Source organism: Cupressus sempervirens, chromosome 4 (genome assembly GCF_028749045.1).
Source record: "Cupressus sempervirens isolate cs-2001-9-10 chromosome 4, ASM2874904v1, whole genome shotgun sequence".
NCBI classification, from domain to species: Eukaryota; Viridiplantae; Streptophyta; class Pinopsida; order Cupressales; family Cupressaceae; genus Cupressus; species Cupressus sempervirens.
In genome coordinates, this window is record NC_143121.1 from 85,256,866 (window position 1) to 85,276,600 (window position 19,735).

Here is a 19,735-nt window from a genome sequence, read left to right on the forward strand (position 1 = left end):
AATTTTAGAGTACTTATAGGCGTTGGAAAGGTAATTCAGAGCACTACAACATGGTGTAGGTTTGGTTCTATGATTTTAAAATTTTTTTAGGTTTTCAGAGCCCTAAATTCAGATGTTGTTTATTTTGAGCACGGATTAGGGCATAACTTGGGCATACAGACTCAGATTTTGGACTTCAAGTAGTTAGCGGAAAGCTCTTGGAGAGCTCTACACATTGGTTCAGATTTGGTGCAGGTTTGGCATGATTTATTTGTTGATATATTGATCTGAACAGTTTATAAGTATATTTTGACTATGGTAACATTGTGAGTTTATGGCATTGGAGATTTAAGTTTTGATGTCATTGTATACTCAGTTCATATTTCAGTTTGGTCTCATGATGATATGGTTATCAGTGGATATGCATGATGACTTGTTGGGTCTACAAGTTGTGCAGTGTTGTAAGCGGTCTATACTTACAGGTTGCATTTATAGCTTGGTTATGGGTTGTCTTTGCCCATTGATCTTTCATTATTGATGCATATTCAGATTGGTGGCTTGGATTTGGGTTGTCTGTGCCCTGAGTGTTAGGATAAACCACAGACAGAAATAAAAAACTACATGCAAATATAACCAATAACAAAAATAATAGAACACACAGAAATGAACACAAGGCACCAAGATTTAACATGGTTCACCCAATCCCTGGGCTACGTCCACCAAACAGCAAGTCTGATCTTATTACAATCCAGTGATTACAACCTGATTACAATCTGTAATCCCTTACAGCTCAATACCGCCGCAAGAACCAATTTCATATCACCACACCTAAAAAATACCCAACCCTAAGCCCTTTTTATACAAGTATTAAACCGCTTTAGGGTTATAACATTTCGGCCATATGTCGGCCATAATATGTCGGCTACCATGTCAGCTACTTCCAAAAATTTTTTTTTATGAAGTATGTACAGTACTTTCCTGATCAGTCACCACAATCTAACAATCTCCCACTTGGGGACTGATCAGGCTCCACACTAAACAACAATCTCCCACTTGGAGACTGATCCTGTAGCAATACAACTACCGCATGGGGCTCCCACTGGATCAAACCACCCTGGACTCTGCTGTTCTTTTATTCACATTTAGTCTAAAAGACCAACTGAAGCTGAAGAGGAGTTCAGCTTCTCCCTTGTGACAACCTTTGTCAACATATCTGCTGGATTTTCATTGGTATGTATCTTCTCCAGCTTTAACTGTCCATCCTCCAAAATGGACCGAATGAAATGGTACCACAACTGTATGTGTTTGGTCTTAGAATGCAGAGCTGAATTCTTAGCAAGATGAATGGCACTCTGACTATCTGTGAACAAATAATTATCCTTCTGAGGATGTCCCAATTCTTCCAAGAAGAACTGAAGCCATATCATCTCTTTGGTTGCCTCTGTAGCAGCAACATACTCTGCCTCTGTAGTGGAGAGAGCATTAATCTTTTGTAGTCTAGAAACCCAGCTCACGGCTGCCCCACCAACAGTAAAGACATAACCTTTAGTACTCCGCCTGGTATCAATATCCCCAGCCAAATCTGAGTCAACATAGCCTTGTAAATCAGTAGTAGAGCCTCCAAAGTGTAAACACTTATTGGATGTTCCTCTCAAATATCTGAGAATCCACTTGACAGCATTCCAATGCTCAAAACCTGGATGACTCATATACCTGCTAACGACTCCTACTGCATGTGCAATATCTGGCCTAGTGCATACCATAGCATACATCAAACTTCCTACAGCTGAAGCATAGGGTACCTTGGACATCTTATCCTCCTCTTCCTGTGTCTTGGGACACATCTCCTTAGTCAATTTCAAATGACCAGGAAAAGGTGTGCTAACAGCTTTAGCATTCTCCATAGAGAAATGTTGCAACACCTTCTCAACATAATCAGCTTGAGATAGCGTCAATGTTCTGTTCTTCCTATCTCTACAAATCTTCATACCAAGGATTTGTTTTGCTGCCCCCAAATCCTTCATAGCAAATGCTTGTGCTAACTGGCATTTTAGCCCCTTAATATGATGCATGTTAGACCTAGCTATAAGCATATCATCAACATATAGACATAAAATAATGTAGCTATCATCATCCAACCTCTTAAAATAAACACAGTAATCTGAATGACACCTATTATATCCATGCTCATGCATAAAACTGTCAAATTTCAAATACCATTGCCGAGGTGCTTGCTTCAGGCCATATAAACTTTTCTTCAATTTGCACACTAAGTTCTCCTTACCTTTGACCTCAAAACCCTGTGGCTGAGCCATATATATTTCTTCATCCAAATCACCATGAAGAAAGGCTGTTTTAACATCCATCTGCTCTAAATGCAAATCTTCAGTAGCCACAAGACTTAAAATAGTACGAATAGAAGTCATTTTAACAACAGGAGAAAATATCTCATCAAAATCAATTCCCTTTTCTGTGCAAATCCTTTTACAACTAACCTGGCCTTAAATCTTTTCTTACCTCCTTCCTCTTCTTTCAACATGTAAACCCATTTATTTTGTAAAGCCTTTTACCTGCAAGCAACTTGCACAAATCCCATGTCTTATTTTTCAGCAAAGAGTCCATTTCATCTTTCATTGCAGACTCCCACTGAATCTTAGTATCCACCTGCATAGCTTCATCATAACTTTCAGGTTCACCAGCAGCAGTAAGTAAAATAGAATACAAAGAGGGAGAAAACCTTTGTGGAGGTCTAATTGGCCTTGTTGATCATCTAACATTCATAGGTGTGTGTGGTATTTGTTGTTGCAGTTGTTGCACATCATGAGGAATGGCTGGAACATCAGCTTTTGGAGTATCATCCAGCACTACATAATCATCTTCTTTCTTCTCATGTTGCTGCAACAGATCTTTGTACAACACTTTTTCATTGAATATGACATCCCGACTTCTTATAATTTTATGATTTTCAAAATCCCAAAGCCTATAGCCAAATTCATTAATGCCATATCCAACAAAGACACATTTCTTTGATTTTGCTTCTAGCTTGGTTCTATTTTCAGAGTCTATATGAGCAAAAGCTTCACAACCGAAGGTCTTGAGAAAAGAATAACTCACCTTCTTACCAGTCCATGCTTCCTCTGGAATACCACAGCCCAAAGGAGTAGAGGGACCTCTATTAATCAAATATACTATAGTATTGACAGCCTCCGCCCACATGTGTAAGGGTAACCCAGCATGCAACCTCATGCTCCTTGTGCGCTCCATTATAGTCCTGTTCATGCGTTCAGCCACTCCATTTTCCTGTGGAGTCCTTGGAACATTTTTTTGTCTATGAATACCATTAGTGAAGCAATAATCTTCAAATTCATGACTGCAATACTCACCACCATTATCAGATCTGAGACATTTTAATTTTTTACCAGTCTCATTTTCAACCAAGCATTTCCATTTCTTAAAAGTTTGAAATACATCAGATTTCTATCTAAGGAAATAAACCCATACTTTTCTAGTTGCGTCATCAATAAATGTAACATAATAATGAGAGCCACCAAGGGAAGATACCTGAGCCGGTCCCCATACATCTGTATGCACAAGCTCTAATTTCTCCTTGTTGTTTTCCTTCCCTGTCTTTACAAAACTCACTCTCTTTTGTTTTCCATACACACAACTTTCACAGAAATCCATATTCACACATTTTAGACCTGGTAAAACTTTCCTTGAATGAAGTACTTTCATACCTTTCTCACTCATGTGCCCAAGTCTATTGTGCCACAGCGCTGTATCAGAATCTACAGCAGCTATTTGTTCTCCCTGCTCAACTGCAGTAATTGTTCCTGAATATTCATTTTTCTCTGAAACAATCAAAGTAGAAGGAACAATATGACCTGTACAAAGATATAAGGTGCCTACTTTCACACCTTTTGCTACTACAAGGGAACCTTTTGAAACCTTCCAATTTTTATCATTAAAAGTAATTACACAACCCTCATCACCGAGTTGCCCTGCTGAAATTAAATTCCTACTCAGCTTTGGAACATGTCTTACCTCATGTAGTAGCCAATGATTCCCATTCTGCAACTTAATCTTAATTTTTCCCTTTCCAACAATCTGACAGGGTTCATTATCCCCCAAATAAACAAGCCCAAAATCCCCTTGGACATAATCAATGAAATAACCTCTATGAGGTGTAGCATGAAAAGAAGCACCAGAATCTAAAACCCATGAATCATCAACACTCTCTAAAGACAGAAGCAAAGCATCCTCTTCGGATTTATTACTTACCACATTTGCCTCTTTGTCTCCATCTGATTTATCTCCTTCATTTTTCTTTCGAGTCCAGCAATCTTTCTTTTTGTGCCCTGGTTTCCCACAGTACCAACAATCATTTGGTCCTCTCGATTGAGACCTCCTCCCCTTTGACTTTCCTCTTGATTTCCCACAATTTCCAGAGTTACTTCCTCTTTCAGTCGTTCTACCCCTGCTTTGTGCATTTAAAGCACTTCCTGATGTTGATCCACCTGAGGATTTTCTACGAGTTTCCTCACTTAAAATAACACCAATCACATCATCATATTTTAGGGTACTTGATCCAGGAACAGAATTACTCACCGCCATTACCAAGCCATTCCAGCTTTCAGGCAAAGAACACAAAATCAAGAGAGCCCTAATTTCTTCATCAAAATTGATACCCACAGAAGATAATTGACTAGTAATAGTATTAAACTCATTTAAATGATCTGCAACAGATGCAACAGATCCACCTTCTGCCATTTTCATATTAAATAAACGCTTCATGAGAAATACCTTATTTGAAGCGGAGGGCTTTTCATATAGTGTCGCTAGGGTTTTCATCAAATCTTCTGTCATCTTTGCTTTTGTAATATTAAATGCCACCAATGGTGCCAAGCATAACCGAATGCTTTCGAGTGCCTTTCTGTCCAAAAGATCCCATTCAGCCTCTGACATAGTTCCCTGATTCTTGGCTTTTCCTTCCAACGGCTTCCATAAATCCTTCTGATATAAATAGTCTTCCATTTGCATCTTCCATAACTGGAAGTTCTGCCCATTAAACCTATCAACCCTCAGCTTACCATCATCTGCCATTGCTCCCACTCAACCGTGAGACTCCCACTTAACCGTGAGACTTTCCTACAGAGGATAACTGAGAAACAACTAGGCTCTGATACCACTTGTTAGGATAAACCACGGACAGAAATAAAAAACTGCATGCAAATATAACCAATAACAAAAATAATAGAACACACAGAAATGAACACAAGGCACCAAGATTTAACGTGGTTCACCCAATCCCTGGGCTACATCCACCAAACAGCAAGTCCGATCTTATTACAATCCAGTGATTACAACCTGATTACAATCTATAATCCCTTACAGCTCAATACCGCCACAAGAACCAATTTTATATCACCACACCTAAAAAATACCCAACCCTAAGCCCTTTTTATACAAGTATTAAACCGCTTTAGGGTTATAACATGTCGGCCATATGTCGGCCATAATATGTCGGCTACCATGTACAGTTTATGAAGTATGTACAGTACTTTCCTGATCAGTCACCACAATCTAACACTGAGTCACATGATTTTATCTTCATGTAGAAGGGATGAGATGTTGTTACCAGGTACAGTCATGGTGGAGGATTGTGGTTGACTATTTTATGCTGACAGGTTGGACACTTTGAGAACTAGATGCTCAGTTAATGGATGTGATCATGGTGCCATGGATTTTGGCATGACATGATTGGTTATACAGGTACATCCTTGATGTTCATTAGCTTGGATTTTTTCATTTAGTTATGGTGGTATATCTTCTTGGTTGAGGATCACAGTTATTTAGTTTCTTTTGAGGAGCTCATGATGTGAACTTTGAGTTCTTTGATGGTTTGATGCCTTGGTTGATTCTCATAGTTAGAGGATGGATTTTTGTCATGATGTCATGGATAGCTTGGATACATGGTTTAGTGGGAGCTTGTGACAGTGATGGGGTGACAGTGCAGGATTAGTTCCTGGTTTGTTTTGGATCTTCATATAGGAAATGGATTTTATGATGCCATAGGTGACTTGGTACCACAATTGAGTGGGAGTTGTTGGCATTGATATATTTATTGAGTGTTTGCAGATGTTGGAGGTTTGTCTTAGATCCTGTTGCTGCAAAAGCGTCTTTGACATTTGCATGGTGCACTTGTTATCTTCATGGTGTTTGAAGATGGTTAGATCTTGAGGACTCATGGAGTTCTTGGTTATCTTCATGGTATGTGGAGATGGTTCTTCCTGGTATATGGAGATGGTTTTCTTCATAGTGTGTGGAGATGGTTGCATCTTGAGGACTCACAGGGTTCTTGGTAAAGGTGTGGTTTATGCTTTAATTTGGCATGTTATCCTTGGTATGAGGATGGTTTCATTATTATGTCATGGTATACTCTTGATATGCGTTTAGAGTTGTGAGATGTTATGGTGTGTTCATATAGAGCATGTTATCTCTTTGGTTGAGATGGTTAGATCATGTTGTCATGTTTATGTTCCTGAGGCCATGGTTGGAACTTTGACATTGATCTTGGTTTAGTTTCTTGGTATTGAGTACACTGATCATAAGCTGGATACTTCATGATATTGCTATGTTGCATTTGGAGTTGGCATGGATTGATTGGTTACAGGTTCTCATGGATACTTAGAGACGGTGGTGATGATGATTTCTCTTGGATTAGAGAAGTATTTTTTGGGATGGTTGATGGTTTCAGCAGGAAGTTCGAGGGGCAGTCACCTGATATGGACTTGAGAGGAGATTGTTCTTAGATGAGTCTTGGTTGGAGACTTGGGTATCTTGATGAGCATTCTCATTCCCCACTCTTGGTCTACTCGGCGGTTTGCTACCTGAGAGGTATAGCCCATTGTTTCTCTCAGTTGCATTATATTTATGCTTGTCTTTCATGGATATGGATCTTGAGCTATGGTACATGAGTTAGTTCTAGAGGGTTCATTTGAGAGATGGTTTAGCATTGGTTATCTCCATGTGCATATGTTGTTATGCTGGTTGAGTTTGGGAGATGGTTTTATATTGGGCATTTTCCTTGGATTAGGAATGGTTATTCCTTGTTTTAAGAATGGGTTTATTGAGTTTGATCTTCTTGTGAGAGGCTTACATCCATGATTAGTTATATGGTATGCTTTGGGTGTTGTTGAGGCTTCTTGTTGGGGTTTTATGGAGGAGATCATACTTGCACAGTTTACATCTAGAGGTGTGTGTAGAAGGACATGATACATGTTATGATTTGCATGGTTTCTCTGCTCTTGGTTATCTTCCTAGATGTTTAGTTTTTCCCTACATTGGATTTGAGATTGGTTAGAGATTGTGATCACTAGTTTGTGCTCATGTATGTCATGTGAGAGATGACATGGTTATTTCTTTCTTTTTCCTTTGTTGGTTGTGGTGAACTTGGGAGAGCATTGGAGACTTGTTATGAGAGTTGTTCTTGCAGGTTATCAGTTGATGTATTGTGGATGTCCTTGATACTACATGGATTCACTTCTTTGAGATGTGTTGAGTGGATTGGTTATAGATTTGACATTATCTTTTGTAGTGGGAGCTTCTTGGTATATATGTGGCAGGTATTGCTCTTGAGGCTTGTGATTTCAAGTTATAGATTGGATATGTCGGTGATATGAGATTCACTTGCTATACCTTTGAGGTATGGATAGTTGGATGGGTTTGGCACTTTGCTGTGGGTGCTATTTCAGCTATGGATATTTTGACAACTACGGATACATGTGATTACCTTTGGATCAGGTTATTTGTGCTTGGAATTTCAGTTGGTACAAGATTTTATGATCTTCTAATGCGACAGGTTGGGTGGCTTTCTCTTTGGATGGCTTCTATGTATGTCCAGTGGCAGTGGCATAATAAGAGGTGAGATCATTCATTTTTGAGATGCTAGATACTTTGATTTTGTTGCGGGTACTAGGATGGAGCACTTGGTGTATTTTGATCCATGATGGTGGATGTGCTGGTAGGGATTGTTCCCTTGTTCATTTATGTGGCTACGGATTGACCCTATGCAATATATACAACAAGTGGGAGATTGTTGAGATAATGGGTGTTGCACACATTGCATAATATTGTTATTTTATTATTTTATTTTACTGTGTAATGTTGTACCTAGATGGACATGCAACATGTAAAGATTCCCATGTAATATTCTTGATGAGTTATATTGTAACATTGTGAAAATATTTCATGTAATTATTTAATATTGGAGAAAAGAATTAAATGCCCAATATTGAATGTGGGGTCAGTGGGTTAGGTAGCACATGGTTTATGTAATACCACTTGATGCTTTTGTGGGACTTGCTACTATATAAGCAGCCACAAGTGTAGTTGTTGTAGAGAGTAAGAGAAAGAGTGACAAGGAGAAGACAAAAGGCAAGAGTCGAGCAGGACAAGGCTTGACAGGTTAGCCAAGGGAGCATTTGTGAAAGTTGAAAGCATGGCATGGGATGTGTGGATTCATGCTTGTTCACATAGTTTGCTCGGTTGTGGCTATGGCCATGAAGACTTCCATGGTTGTATGGAAATGATATTTTTGCTGAATAATACATGGTGATGGATGCTTTTGGAGGCTAGGTTTTTCCCTCAATGAGGGTTTCCCAGGGTATATCTTGTGTCACATTTTGTGGGTATGTTGTCTATTCTCTTGCATGTGAATTTTAATTCTATGTTTATTTAAGATCTATTATGGGTTATGTGGAAACGGTTATATTCTTTGTTGCCAAGTTTTCTTACAACTTGACAAGATTTGAAAAGGAAATAACTAAAATTATGAAATTATTTGAGATCTGACAGAGGAAGAGGATTCACATTAAATGAATTCTAAACGTTCTATAATGATGGAGGAATCAAAAGACAAACATCTACCCCTAGAACCCTTCCACAAAACTGAATAGCTCAAAGGAGAAAGAGATCTATAATGGACTATGCCAAAACTCTCGTAATGGAGAAGAATGTTGCTCCGAAATACTAGAGAGAATTTGTAAGTACATCTATTTATACCTTGAACCTTGTGCAAATCAACAAAGGTACTCATTCAATACCTTTTGAATTTATGTATGGATATCAACCCAATGTAAAGTACTTTATGGTATTTGGAAGTAAGTGTTACATTCTTAAAGATGCTAGGAATGGAAAGCTTGATGCAAAAAGTGAAGAAGGTACATTCCTAGGATACTCCACAAGAAGTAAAGCCTATAAGTGTTTGAATACTAATACTAACAAAATTGTGGAAAGTGCAAATGTGAATTTTGATGAATATACAAAAGTACACGAGGTTGAACCTATGAAAAAGCTAGAAGAATACAAATCATTTGTACACTTTTATGAAGGAATGTCTACTGAAGAAGATGTTGCAAATCAAGTTACAAATCAACAATAAGTTACAGTGACTGTTGAGTCACACTCTATGAATGTTCAATTCTATTCATGAATTGAGCTACATTTAGATGTCGATTTAGAGAATGAATTGGATGCACATTTTGATTATGTGGTTAGTATAGATGAAGGATGTGTTGAGAAACCTAATAGACATACACACAATGATTCTAAAATTAAAAGAAAAATGAAGAAACAAGAGCTAAGCCAAGATTGTCTAAGTTTGTTAAGAGACATCATCTTGCTGCTCAAATCATTGGAGATAAAGATGCTAGACCAATAACAAGAAATAGCTTGAAAAGAGAAACATGTTTGCTAAGCATGAAGGAACCCAAAATACTAAAACATGCACTAGAAGATGCTGACTGGTACAAAGTCATGAAAGAGGAGATTGAGAAAATAGAGAAAAACAAAGCATGGAGTCTAGTTCCTAGATCAGAAGACAAAAATGTGATTGGTACCAAGTGGGTATTCAAAAAAAAGCTAGATGAAAATGGTGAAGTCAAAGGAAACAAAACAAGATTGATTTTCAAGGGATATGCACAAGAAGAAAGAATTGAATATGGAGAGACATTTGCCTCTATTGCTAGATTGGAAGGAGTGCGAACTCTACTTGCTTATGTTGCATACAAAAGTTTCAAAGTTCATCAAATGGATGTTAAATTTGTATTTCTGAATGGCATATTAGAGGAAGAAGTTTACATACAATAGCTAGAAGGTTTTATTGATGATAGCAATAAAAACATGGTATGTAGACTACACAAAGCCCTATATGGTTTAAAACAAGCACCAAGAGCATTGTATGAGAGACTTCATAATTATCTTGTGAAGATTAGATTTAAAAGGACTAATGATAACAATAATCTATACATAAAGTTAGAGAAAGGAAAAGGTATTTTGTTATCTGAAATAAATTTTTTTGATGTCATATTTGGAGATCAGGATATTTTATGTAAGGATTTTGCAAATCAGATGAAGCAAGAATTTGAAATGTTTAAGTTTGGAAAGATCAATTTTTTTGTCGGTTTGCAAGTATATCAGATAAAATATGGTATATACATCACTTAGTTAGAGTATGTCAAGGAAATATTGAAATTTTTTGGATTAGAGGATTCCAAACCAGTAAGTACACCTATGGTGATAGGACATAAGTTGTCAAAGAATGATGGTTATACTAAGGTGAACCAAACCATGTAGAGGTCTATGATTGGCATACTGCAATATGTTGTACCTAGTAGACCTAATATTGCATTATCTGTAGGGATAATTTCAAGATTCTCTGCTAATCCAAGACAGAATCATTTGATGGTTATGAAGAGAATAATGAGATATCTAGAAGGAACAGAAGAGTTTGGTCTATACTACAAGAAGAATGAAAAGTTTGAATAAAGAGCCTACACTAAAGTTGATTGGGCTAGAAACATTGATCACAAAAAGAGCACCAGTGGAGAAGCATTTTTCTTAGGAAAGAAACTAGATACATGGACTAGCAAGAAACAAAGTTGTACTTCACAATCCACTAGTAAAGTTGTATATGTTGATGCTGCTATAAATTGCACAAACATTATATGGATCAAATAGCTACTCAAAGGAATGAAGGAATAAATTATACAACCAATGATACTTTAGTGTAATAAGACAAGTGCTATCAATATATCAAAGAATCCAATGATGCATACAAAGACAAAGCACATTGCAATCAAGTATCATTACTTAAGAGAGTTAGTTCAAGATAAAGAGGTGAAGATGGAATATGTTAACACAAATGAGAAAATTGTTAATATCTTCACAAAATCAATACCTAAGGATGCACATGATTATCTAAGAAGTAAATTAGGGGTGATACCCCTATCAAAGACTATCTAAGTAACAAGAGGAGTTCCTTGCATCACATAAGATTATATTCATATGTTTCAAATTTATGCAAAGGATATTACTTTAGGAGATACCTAAAGTAATCATAGAACTAAAACTTCAAATCAATCACATGCACAATGATAGAGGGAGAAACTAAAGAAACTACAAAAGCATAAATTTGCACATTTAAGATGACAATCTGTTCATATACATCTTTGGCATTGTTGTCAAATAGGGAGATAGATCAAGCCAATATCAAAAAGATGAATGAGAAAGAGAGAAATATTAAAGTTATCAAGAGATTACTAATTAGGTAGATAGAGAAAAATGCAAGAAAGAGGTAGATTTCCTAATCTGCCTAGTTAGAGGGAGTTATAAGAAAGAGTGAATTTTGTAACCTAATCAGAAGATGGAAGTTGTTGATAGAGGGAGAGATATCAATATAAGTTTTTTTTTGGTATTCTCTTACTATTTTAACCTAATCAATTTGGTCGATTTGGTTGATCAATTTGGTTTTCCATCAATGCCAAAGAAGGAGATTGTTGAGACCTAATTGCAAAGACCATTATTGATGTCAAACCTGCTATTGTGTAGTAAGACAACTACTTATACGATTCAAGTACCATCACTTAGTTGATTCATGAAGAGGATTTGATCACTAAGATATAATAAAAGAACCTATAGGAAAGGTTGAGTTATGATTATGTAATGAAGTACAAGGATTAGTTAAGATAGTGATGACATGATGCATTGGTAATCTACTTAAGGTTGCAAAGGCTAATTACAATTAGAAAGTTTAGAAGAAAAAGTTATATAAAGTTTTTCGACCAAGCTTGACCAAGTGGACAATAGGTGCCGAGAAAAGTCAGTGCAAATCAAGTAGAAAATTAGTTGGAGCTAAGTAAAAGAAAATTCTAGTGGATGTTGAACAAGATAGTTGATGCCAAGTGAAGTTTAGTTAATGTTGAGCATCAGTAAACTTTAGTTGATGCCAAGTGATTTCATAATAGATGTCAAGCAACACAGTGTGTGTTGAGCATTAGAATGTTGATAATGCTGAGCTGATGCATTATTTTAAAGATCAAAGATTCACTAAAAGCTGAATTTTTTTTTTTCTTGAATTCTATGAACCAAGTGAAAGATAAAGTTTGTGAGATGGTGGTATAGAATTTGATGAAAGCATTTTTGGGAAAATTCAAATAGATTCTAGAAGAAGTTTCTAGAAGATATAAGAGATATGGTGTAGATACATTGTATCCTACCTTATCCATCCAAACCATAAATTGTGGTGATGGAAACTGAGTGGGACAATATCCTAATTTCCTATTTATAGGAATGTCAAATCATGAAGCAAAGTTTTTTATGTGTAAGAACATAAGGAAGAGAAGGAGTTAAGGGTTTTGCTTCATCAAGTGACCTAAGAGAAGAGTTTACAATGGCATGTTAAGCAAGAAGGCTTGAGGAGATAAATGCTTGAAGGGTGAACAAGATATCAGAGCTGCAAAGTGTGAAGGCCAAGAAAAATTGAGAACTAGATAGAGATCTATAATCTACAAGAGAAGTTGTAGGTTGTATCAGATCAAAGCTCTACTATTACTCTCTAAAAATTGTATTAGTCTAAGGTAAATCCTTTGGATTAAGGTTGACCTGATAGTCATTTGTAAATCCTTTAACTAGGTGGCATTCCAAGTGAATGGCCTAAAGTCCTCTAACAAGACTCACTTCTAATATGGTGATTGAAATAACTTAACTAGGTAACATTTACAGTGTGTATTATAACCTTTAACAGTGTTGGCCTTTCACAAGGCATCACTTTAGAAGAGTGAAAAGGAGTAGCTTGTTACTGGTATTTTTTCTAGATTGGGTTTGCATGAAAATCATTGTGTGAAGTGTGTTGATGAATCTGTTATGTTTCATGCTTTACATTTTTGCAAGTTGATTTGATAGTAACCTACAAGTTTTAGTGATTGCATAATCTTATGGATGCATGCATGGATATGAATGTTGTATGGGTTCACTAAGCTATGAAAAGTTTTATTTATATATCTAGACTTTGGATAATTGATTCACCCCCCTCCTCTCAGTTATTCTAAAGTATTCCAACATTTCCTTTCTCAATTGTTCATTTCTTCTCATCACTTTTGTTATCAAGGTGTGCTTCAGTTTATGTTAATTTTTGGATTTTTTTTAGAGTGTTAGATAGAAACCAATAGAAAGGGGGACTAACCCTAGAGTATAAAAAGGCTAAATAATCAATCAGATTTTACCTCTCACCTATCTAATCAATACCAGTTTTATACTTTAAAAAAAAAATAAAGACAAGATCCAAAACAAAACAACCCTTACCATCAGTCCTATTTTTAACTAGAATATAAAATGGAAAAATATACGAGTAGCAAGGAGACATATTACTGCCATTAGTTTAGTACTTGATCATATACATACATAAAATAGCTTCATAGGGCACCAAGTTCAGTGGGATCTAAAACATACAAAAAAATAAGAACTAGAGCTAGTTGCCCACTTTCTTTCCTCCTTCCTCGTTCTTCTTTTCCTCAAGCTACTCCCTATTTATGTCCACCCCCTTCTCTTTGATCAGTTTATCACGGAGCATCTTTAGCTAATCCTCTACTAGGTAACCCTAAATGGAGTAGGCACTTTCACTTTCGTTGCCCAAATCCTTCTCATCCTCATTCATCTAAAGGAAATAGAGAGTGGTGGTAGCATAGTGCATGACACTTGTGGATAATTCCACCAAGGTGTAAATTTTTTAGCATATGACAATGTGGTTATCCACTAGCTCCTTCATCAAATGCTCTAGCCTCTCTTGTCAAACCTTTCTTTGGATCTATCCATGAATATGTTTTCCTTTCTTTCGCCCACATTTGGGAGTGCATTTCATGGGGGAGGTGATGTCCTCCCTCCCATTTCTATTCAAGGATGGAACAACTTCCATGGTATTTGAGATGTGTGAGGGACTAGGTGGGCTAGAGATCGCCTTCTTTCTAGTGTCTAAGTGTGGCTTCTTCCTCTTGGTGGGCTTTTTCTCACTCTATATAGAATCAAATCTAAAGTCATGTTTAGTAGGGGACTTGAATTTCTCCATTTGGAGTCATTTACTAGCTCTCCAAGTAGTTTTCTTGCTCCTCCTTATGCTCATATTAGGCTAAATAAGGGTTATTTTTATCTCAGACCCAAGGTTTTCTTTTTTCTTTTTCTTTTTTTTATGCCTTGAGCCAAGGCTAGGGTCCATTGAGATTTGGGGAGTAACAGTAGCTAGTAGGTTGGCTAGAAGTAGAGGATTTAATGCAGGGTAGTGTTTGTAGAGTTTGTGCATGAAACCCTAGTGGATGATATAAAATGGTTTTCCTTTCTCTTTCTTTTCCCTAGCCTATAAGACAAAATCTTCCATGGAATACAAATTAAGTTACATAAAAGAAATCAAATCATGGTTCTTGAAATGGTTGAGAATATTTGGAATGTTGCGAAATAACAGTATCATAATTCAATTTATTAAGTGAAATTAAACCCGTGAACATCTCCAGGGAAGGAAATGGAAAATGCAAAGTTCTTGACATAGATAATAACTACAAAAATGGAAAATAATGTAATCTAATAGGAAAACTGTCTGACGCTTCAAATATATTTTTTTAGAGTCCAACTTAAATTGTCAAAATAAAGTAGAATATTTCATCTATTGGTAAGTTCTACTTAGGATTAAAAATTTCATAGATCCACAAAAACAAATTGTAAATGAGTTTTTACAAGTTGATATGTTGCATGATCCATCATATTCATTTGGCTAAGTATGTGTGTCATTTTAAGCATGTGGGGCCAACTCTATTGTGTTTGACATCTTGACCATTTCTCATACTTCTATCATTAAACCCAAGTAGGAGATAGATATTATATATACTTTGAAAAAAGATATTTTTCTTTCTTATTATGTTCATTGATCACCACATGATTTTACATGCACTATAATTGTAGAAATCTAATACAATGGATTTAGATATAATATGAACTTAGTTTCAAATACAAATGTCATGTAGATGCAATTTTCTTATGAAATGAATGTTTAGCTTTCTATCAAATGGAGGAAAGGTTATTGAAGTGGATTAAAAGTCATATAAATTAGTAAATACACCTATTTCTGTAATGGGTATGTTGAAGAGGTGTAGAAGGTCATTCTTAATAAAATTTAGACCATTTTTTAAAAGACCAAATTAAATTTTTGCCTATTAATATGATTGGTAGAAAATTATTGGCTGTACATTTGGTCTTTAGTTGGTTAATCATATTTATGTAACAAGTGGTACTAATGCTAGACAATTTATGGTACATCATTCTATTGTTACAGTTGTATACATACTTAGTGATAGAAACAAGGATGCATAGAGAAATATCAATGAACACATCGCATAATCACTTTGTCAATGAATCAATAAGTTCAAAATTAGCTCACACACTCTTCCTCTAAATTCATTTAGCTATATCTCCCTCTCTCAGCCCTCTTCTTTATTATTTTCCTCTCTCTCCCTTTCTCCATCTCTATTTATCTATACCTACTTTTTATAATAATTTATGTGTCTATCTTTCCCCTTCACCCTCTCAATCTATTATAAAATTACCTCTCTCACACTCTCTATCTGGGAGAGAAATAAAAATAAATATTTCAATCATATATTTATTTGACATAATGAAATTTTAAAATAGTAAAATTTCATATTTATATAATATATTATGAAAAATATACATATTAAATAATTAATATATTACTTATTTTATGTTGTATATAACATAAAGAGCTAAATATTAGAATCCTACATTTAGAAATTCCAAACATGGAGTTAAATATTACAATTATTTTTTTGATCTCTAAGTGAAATGTTGTACATTTGATTTCATGATACTATGAAACTAAATTAGATCTTAGCTCAATGTGAAATTGTAGATGACATGAAAGCTAAAATAACCTTAATTTATATAGTAGGAAACCAGTTTCATAACACATATCATTGTAACTAATTACATAAAATATTTTTAATAGGTTCATATGGTCATCTTTCATTATTTGTAGTTTATATTCATATTTTTAAGTGTTCACTTTTTCTTCTAGAATCTTATTTTATTTTTTACATTTTTAGTTGAATCTAAGGGATATGAGATTATAATATTTTTAAAATGAATTTCGTAAGATACATGAATTAACAAGATAGAATTTTTCATGTTTTCTTGTACTCAATAGTAAAATTGATGCAACACCAAGGTATTATACAAAGTAATGCATTCTTTAAATATAATCATTAAATATTGACTATTAAATTATTTATCTCATAAGTTAATTCAACATATTAAAAAAATTCAACCTCGAGACACAATCACTTAGCAATACTTCTGAGTTATATCACTACCTCAATTTAACTCTAATATTAACTCTAAGAACTAAAGTTTGTAATCCCTTAATTAATAGAAATAAATCTATCATATTTAAGAATGAAAATTTCATTCCCTGCACATTAAAATATTTTGGATGGAATAATAAAACTAACTTAAAATATTTGACTTCCTAGTCATTCACCTTTCAATATTAATCCAACCCTTTAAAATAAACAAGATATAAATAAAATTTATCAAAATTAAATTTAACTAAAATAATAATAATAAAAAATACTAGATCCTTCTTACTTTAAATATTTGATGCTAATCTCAAACCAACTCCTACCTTAAACACTTTACTATTACCCTAAACTAACTAACCAACCAACTAATCCTTACTGAACACCTACTAACTAACTCATTTCACCTTCTTTTCAGAACTATTGATTATTTAAAATAAAACATTCATTCACAACTTAATTAAATAAATTTAAAATAACTAAAACAATAGTAAATTTAAAACTAAGGTTAGAATTAGGGTTAGTGGATAAGATTAGAATAAAAATTAGGATAATAGTTTGCATTTAGAATTATTATCATGGCTATCTTTGTAACAACGATAGTCATTTCTTGTCCCATTGCTTGCATATTAGAAATTGTACATTTCATATAAAGAAACTGCCTATAGCTCAATAATAAACATATAAAATATAATGAATATAACTTTTTTAATAAATTAATAATTATTATAAATGACAAAGTTTCGATGCTCCATACACTATATTTAACTTAAATAGTGAACCCTAGACAGGCGGGTTATGGCTCAGGGTCAACACATCGAAAGCCCAGCCTAAATGTATCCACCTATTTAAATTATGTTGAAATTGTACGTTTCTAGTTTTACTTTGTGTAACGAGTACATTAAACATCACGCCGAACTTGTACGCATCTCCTTGTTTTTGAAATTTAGATGAGATTACGACATCAAGATTAACGCAAAATCTGTATAGATCTCGTTGCATATGATGAGATTAAGACATTAAAACTGACGCAATGTTTCTATATATCTCTTTGTATTTGATGGGACATTGTGGTCTGCGTCCTCCAGGATAGGTGAAGTCTAGTCTTTTACTACACTTTGTAGAACACTTTACCCGTGGCAATGGAAGCTTTGTTGGGTTAGACCATCAAAAGTTTCCTTTTGGCTCAGTGATGAATAATTATATAAGCTCTGACCTTCACGAGGCTCGGATTGGAGAGAAAGACACGGGGATGGAATTGGTTAAATTTCTGCTCAAGTCTAGACATATGATCAGGCTGCTGAAATGGCGACCAAATGCAAAAAGTTATCTTGTCAGATGGGGAATGCCACACAGGCGCGGCTATTATGTCTCCTTCGTTCTGCACGAGAAAATCGAACGCCAGACTCTCCGAATGTTGAATAACGCATCTAAAATAGTCCCCTATTTTGGCTTCGATATTGCCGGCGAATTCAACAAAAAGGAGTTTTGTAGGCAACTTGTTTACTGTAATAGAGTTCTTCCCTTTGTCAGAGTGACGCAGTTCACATCTGTGCAGGCAATCATTGACACCGTGGTGAATGCCCAGAAAATTCATGTGATTGATCTCGGGATGCGGGCTGGGTTGCGATGGACGGTATTGATGGAGTACCTGGCACACAGATCCATTTCCTCCTCTTTCCCTGCTCTTCAGCTTATCAAGATTACAGCAGTTCGGATGGATCGCGAAGAGCTTTTCAAAAGCGGAGAAAGATTTCACGAGCTGGCTCAATCTTTGGCGATTCCGTTCTCGTACAACACGCGGGTAGAGATCGCCCGAATGGAGGAGATTAAAGAGGGCTTGTTCACCGTTGAATCTGGCGAGGCGTTGGCAGTTCATGCTCCATTTGTTCTGAAAAATTTCTTATACGACCATGCCATTGTTGAAAATCTATTAAACGTTATGAGGAAACTGAGGCCGAGCATCATGGTAAATGTGGAAGCAGAAGCGCAGCATAATTCTCAATCTTTTGCGGAGAGATTCAGCGATGTGTTTTTCTATTACATGGCATATTTTCATATGGTGGATGTTAGCATGACGGACAGAAGTGATATTAGGAGGATGAGGCATGAAGAATATTTCCCTGGAAGTAGCATAAGATATATGATAGTCTATGGTGAGGAGGAGAGGTTTGTTAGGCATGTTGCAACTGATGTGTGGAGGCGTTTCTTCGAACAAGTAGGATTCAGCGAAAAGAGCTTCAGCTTTCGAGCTATGTATCAGGCTGAATTGTTAGTACAAGAATGTGGTTCCGGTGAACATTACACTCTGGATGCCGATGGACGTGCCATTATTTTAAAGTGGAAAGGAACACCATTGTTCGCAGAGTGCTCTCTGAATGAAGTTTGGTGGTGATTGCTGAAACAAATGGACCAAGAAATAATTAGCCATACTTCTAGTCTATAAATTAATATTAGTAGTAATGTATAGTCGAAAGTTCACTGTTTGATAGATCAATGATTTGGATTTTCTTTTAATCATTATAATTCTAAGTAAATATCTACCACTCCAATCATTTTCTTATTTATTTATATCAACCTTCCTTTGTTAATTGTGCATTTATTCTCATCATTTTTGTTATGGGGGTGGCCTTCAGTTTATGTTAATGTTTGGAATGTTGTGAAATAACAAAATTATAGCTCAATTTGTTAAGTGAAATTGAACACATGAACATCTCTAGAGGAAGTTGACAAATACAAAATTCTTGACATAAGCAATAACTACATCAATGCACAAAATGTAATTGATAGGAAAAATTTCCAGCTCTTCAAATATTTTTTTTTTAAAATTCTAATCCAATACTCAAAACAATGTACAATATTTTATTATTTAGTAAATTATGCTTGGGATTTAAAAGTTGGTAGATCCATAGAAACAAATTGTAAATGAGTTTTCACAATTTGATGTGTTGCATGATCCAACATGTTCATTTGGCTAAGTATGTGTGTCATTTTATGCATGTGGGACCAATTCTATTGTGCTTGACATCTTGATTATTTCTCATACTTCTCTCCTTAAACAT

At 35.3% G+C, this 19,735-nt stretch overlaps 1 protein-coding gene across 1 annotated transcript; it reads left to right on the forward strand.

The window, feature by feature from the left end:
• Window positions 1–17,865: 17,865 nt before the first annotated feature.
• LOC149560033 (DELLA protein RGL3-like) lies at window positions 17,866–19,068 on the forward strand. The gene has a single exon (XM_089827548.1). It carries the CDS (start codon window positions 17,866–17,868, stop codon window positions 19,066–19,068), a length of 1,203 nt encoding a protein of 400 aa, XP_089683674.1.
• Window positions 19,069–19,735: the final 667 nt, after the last annotated feature.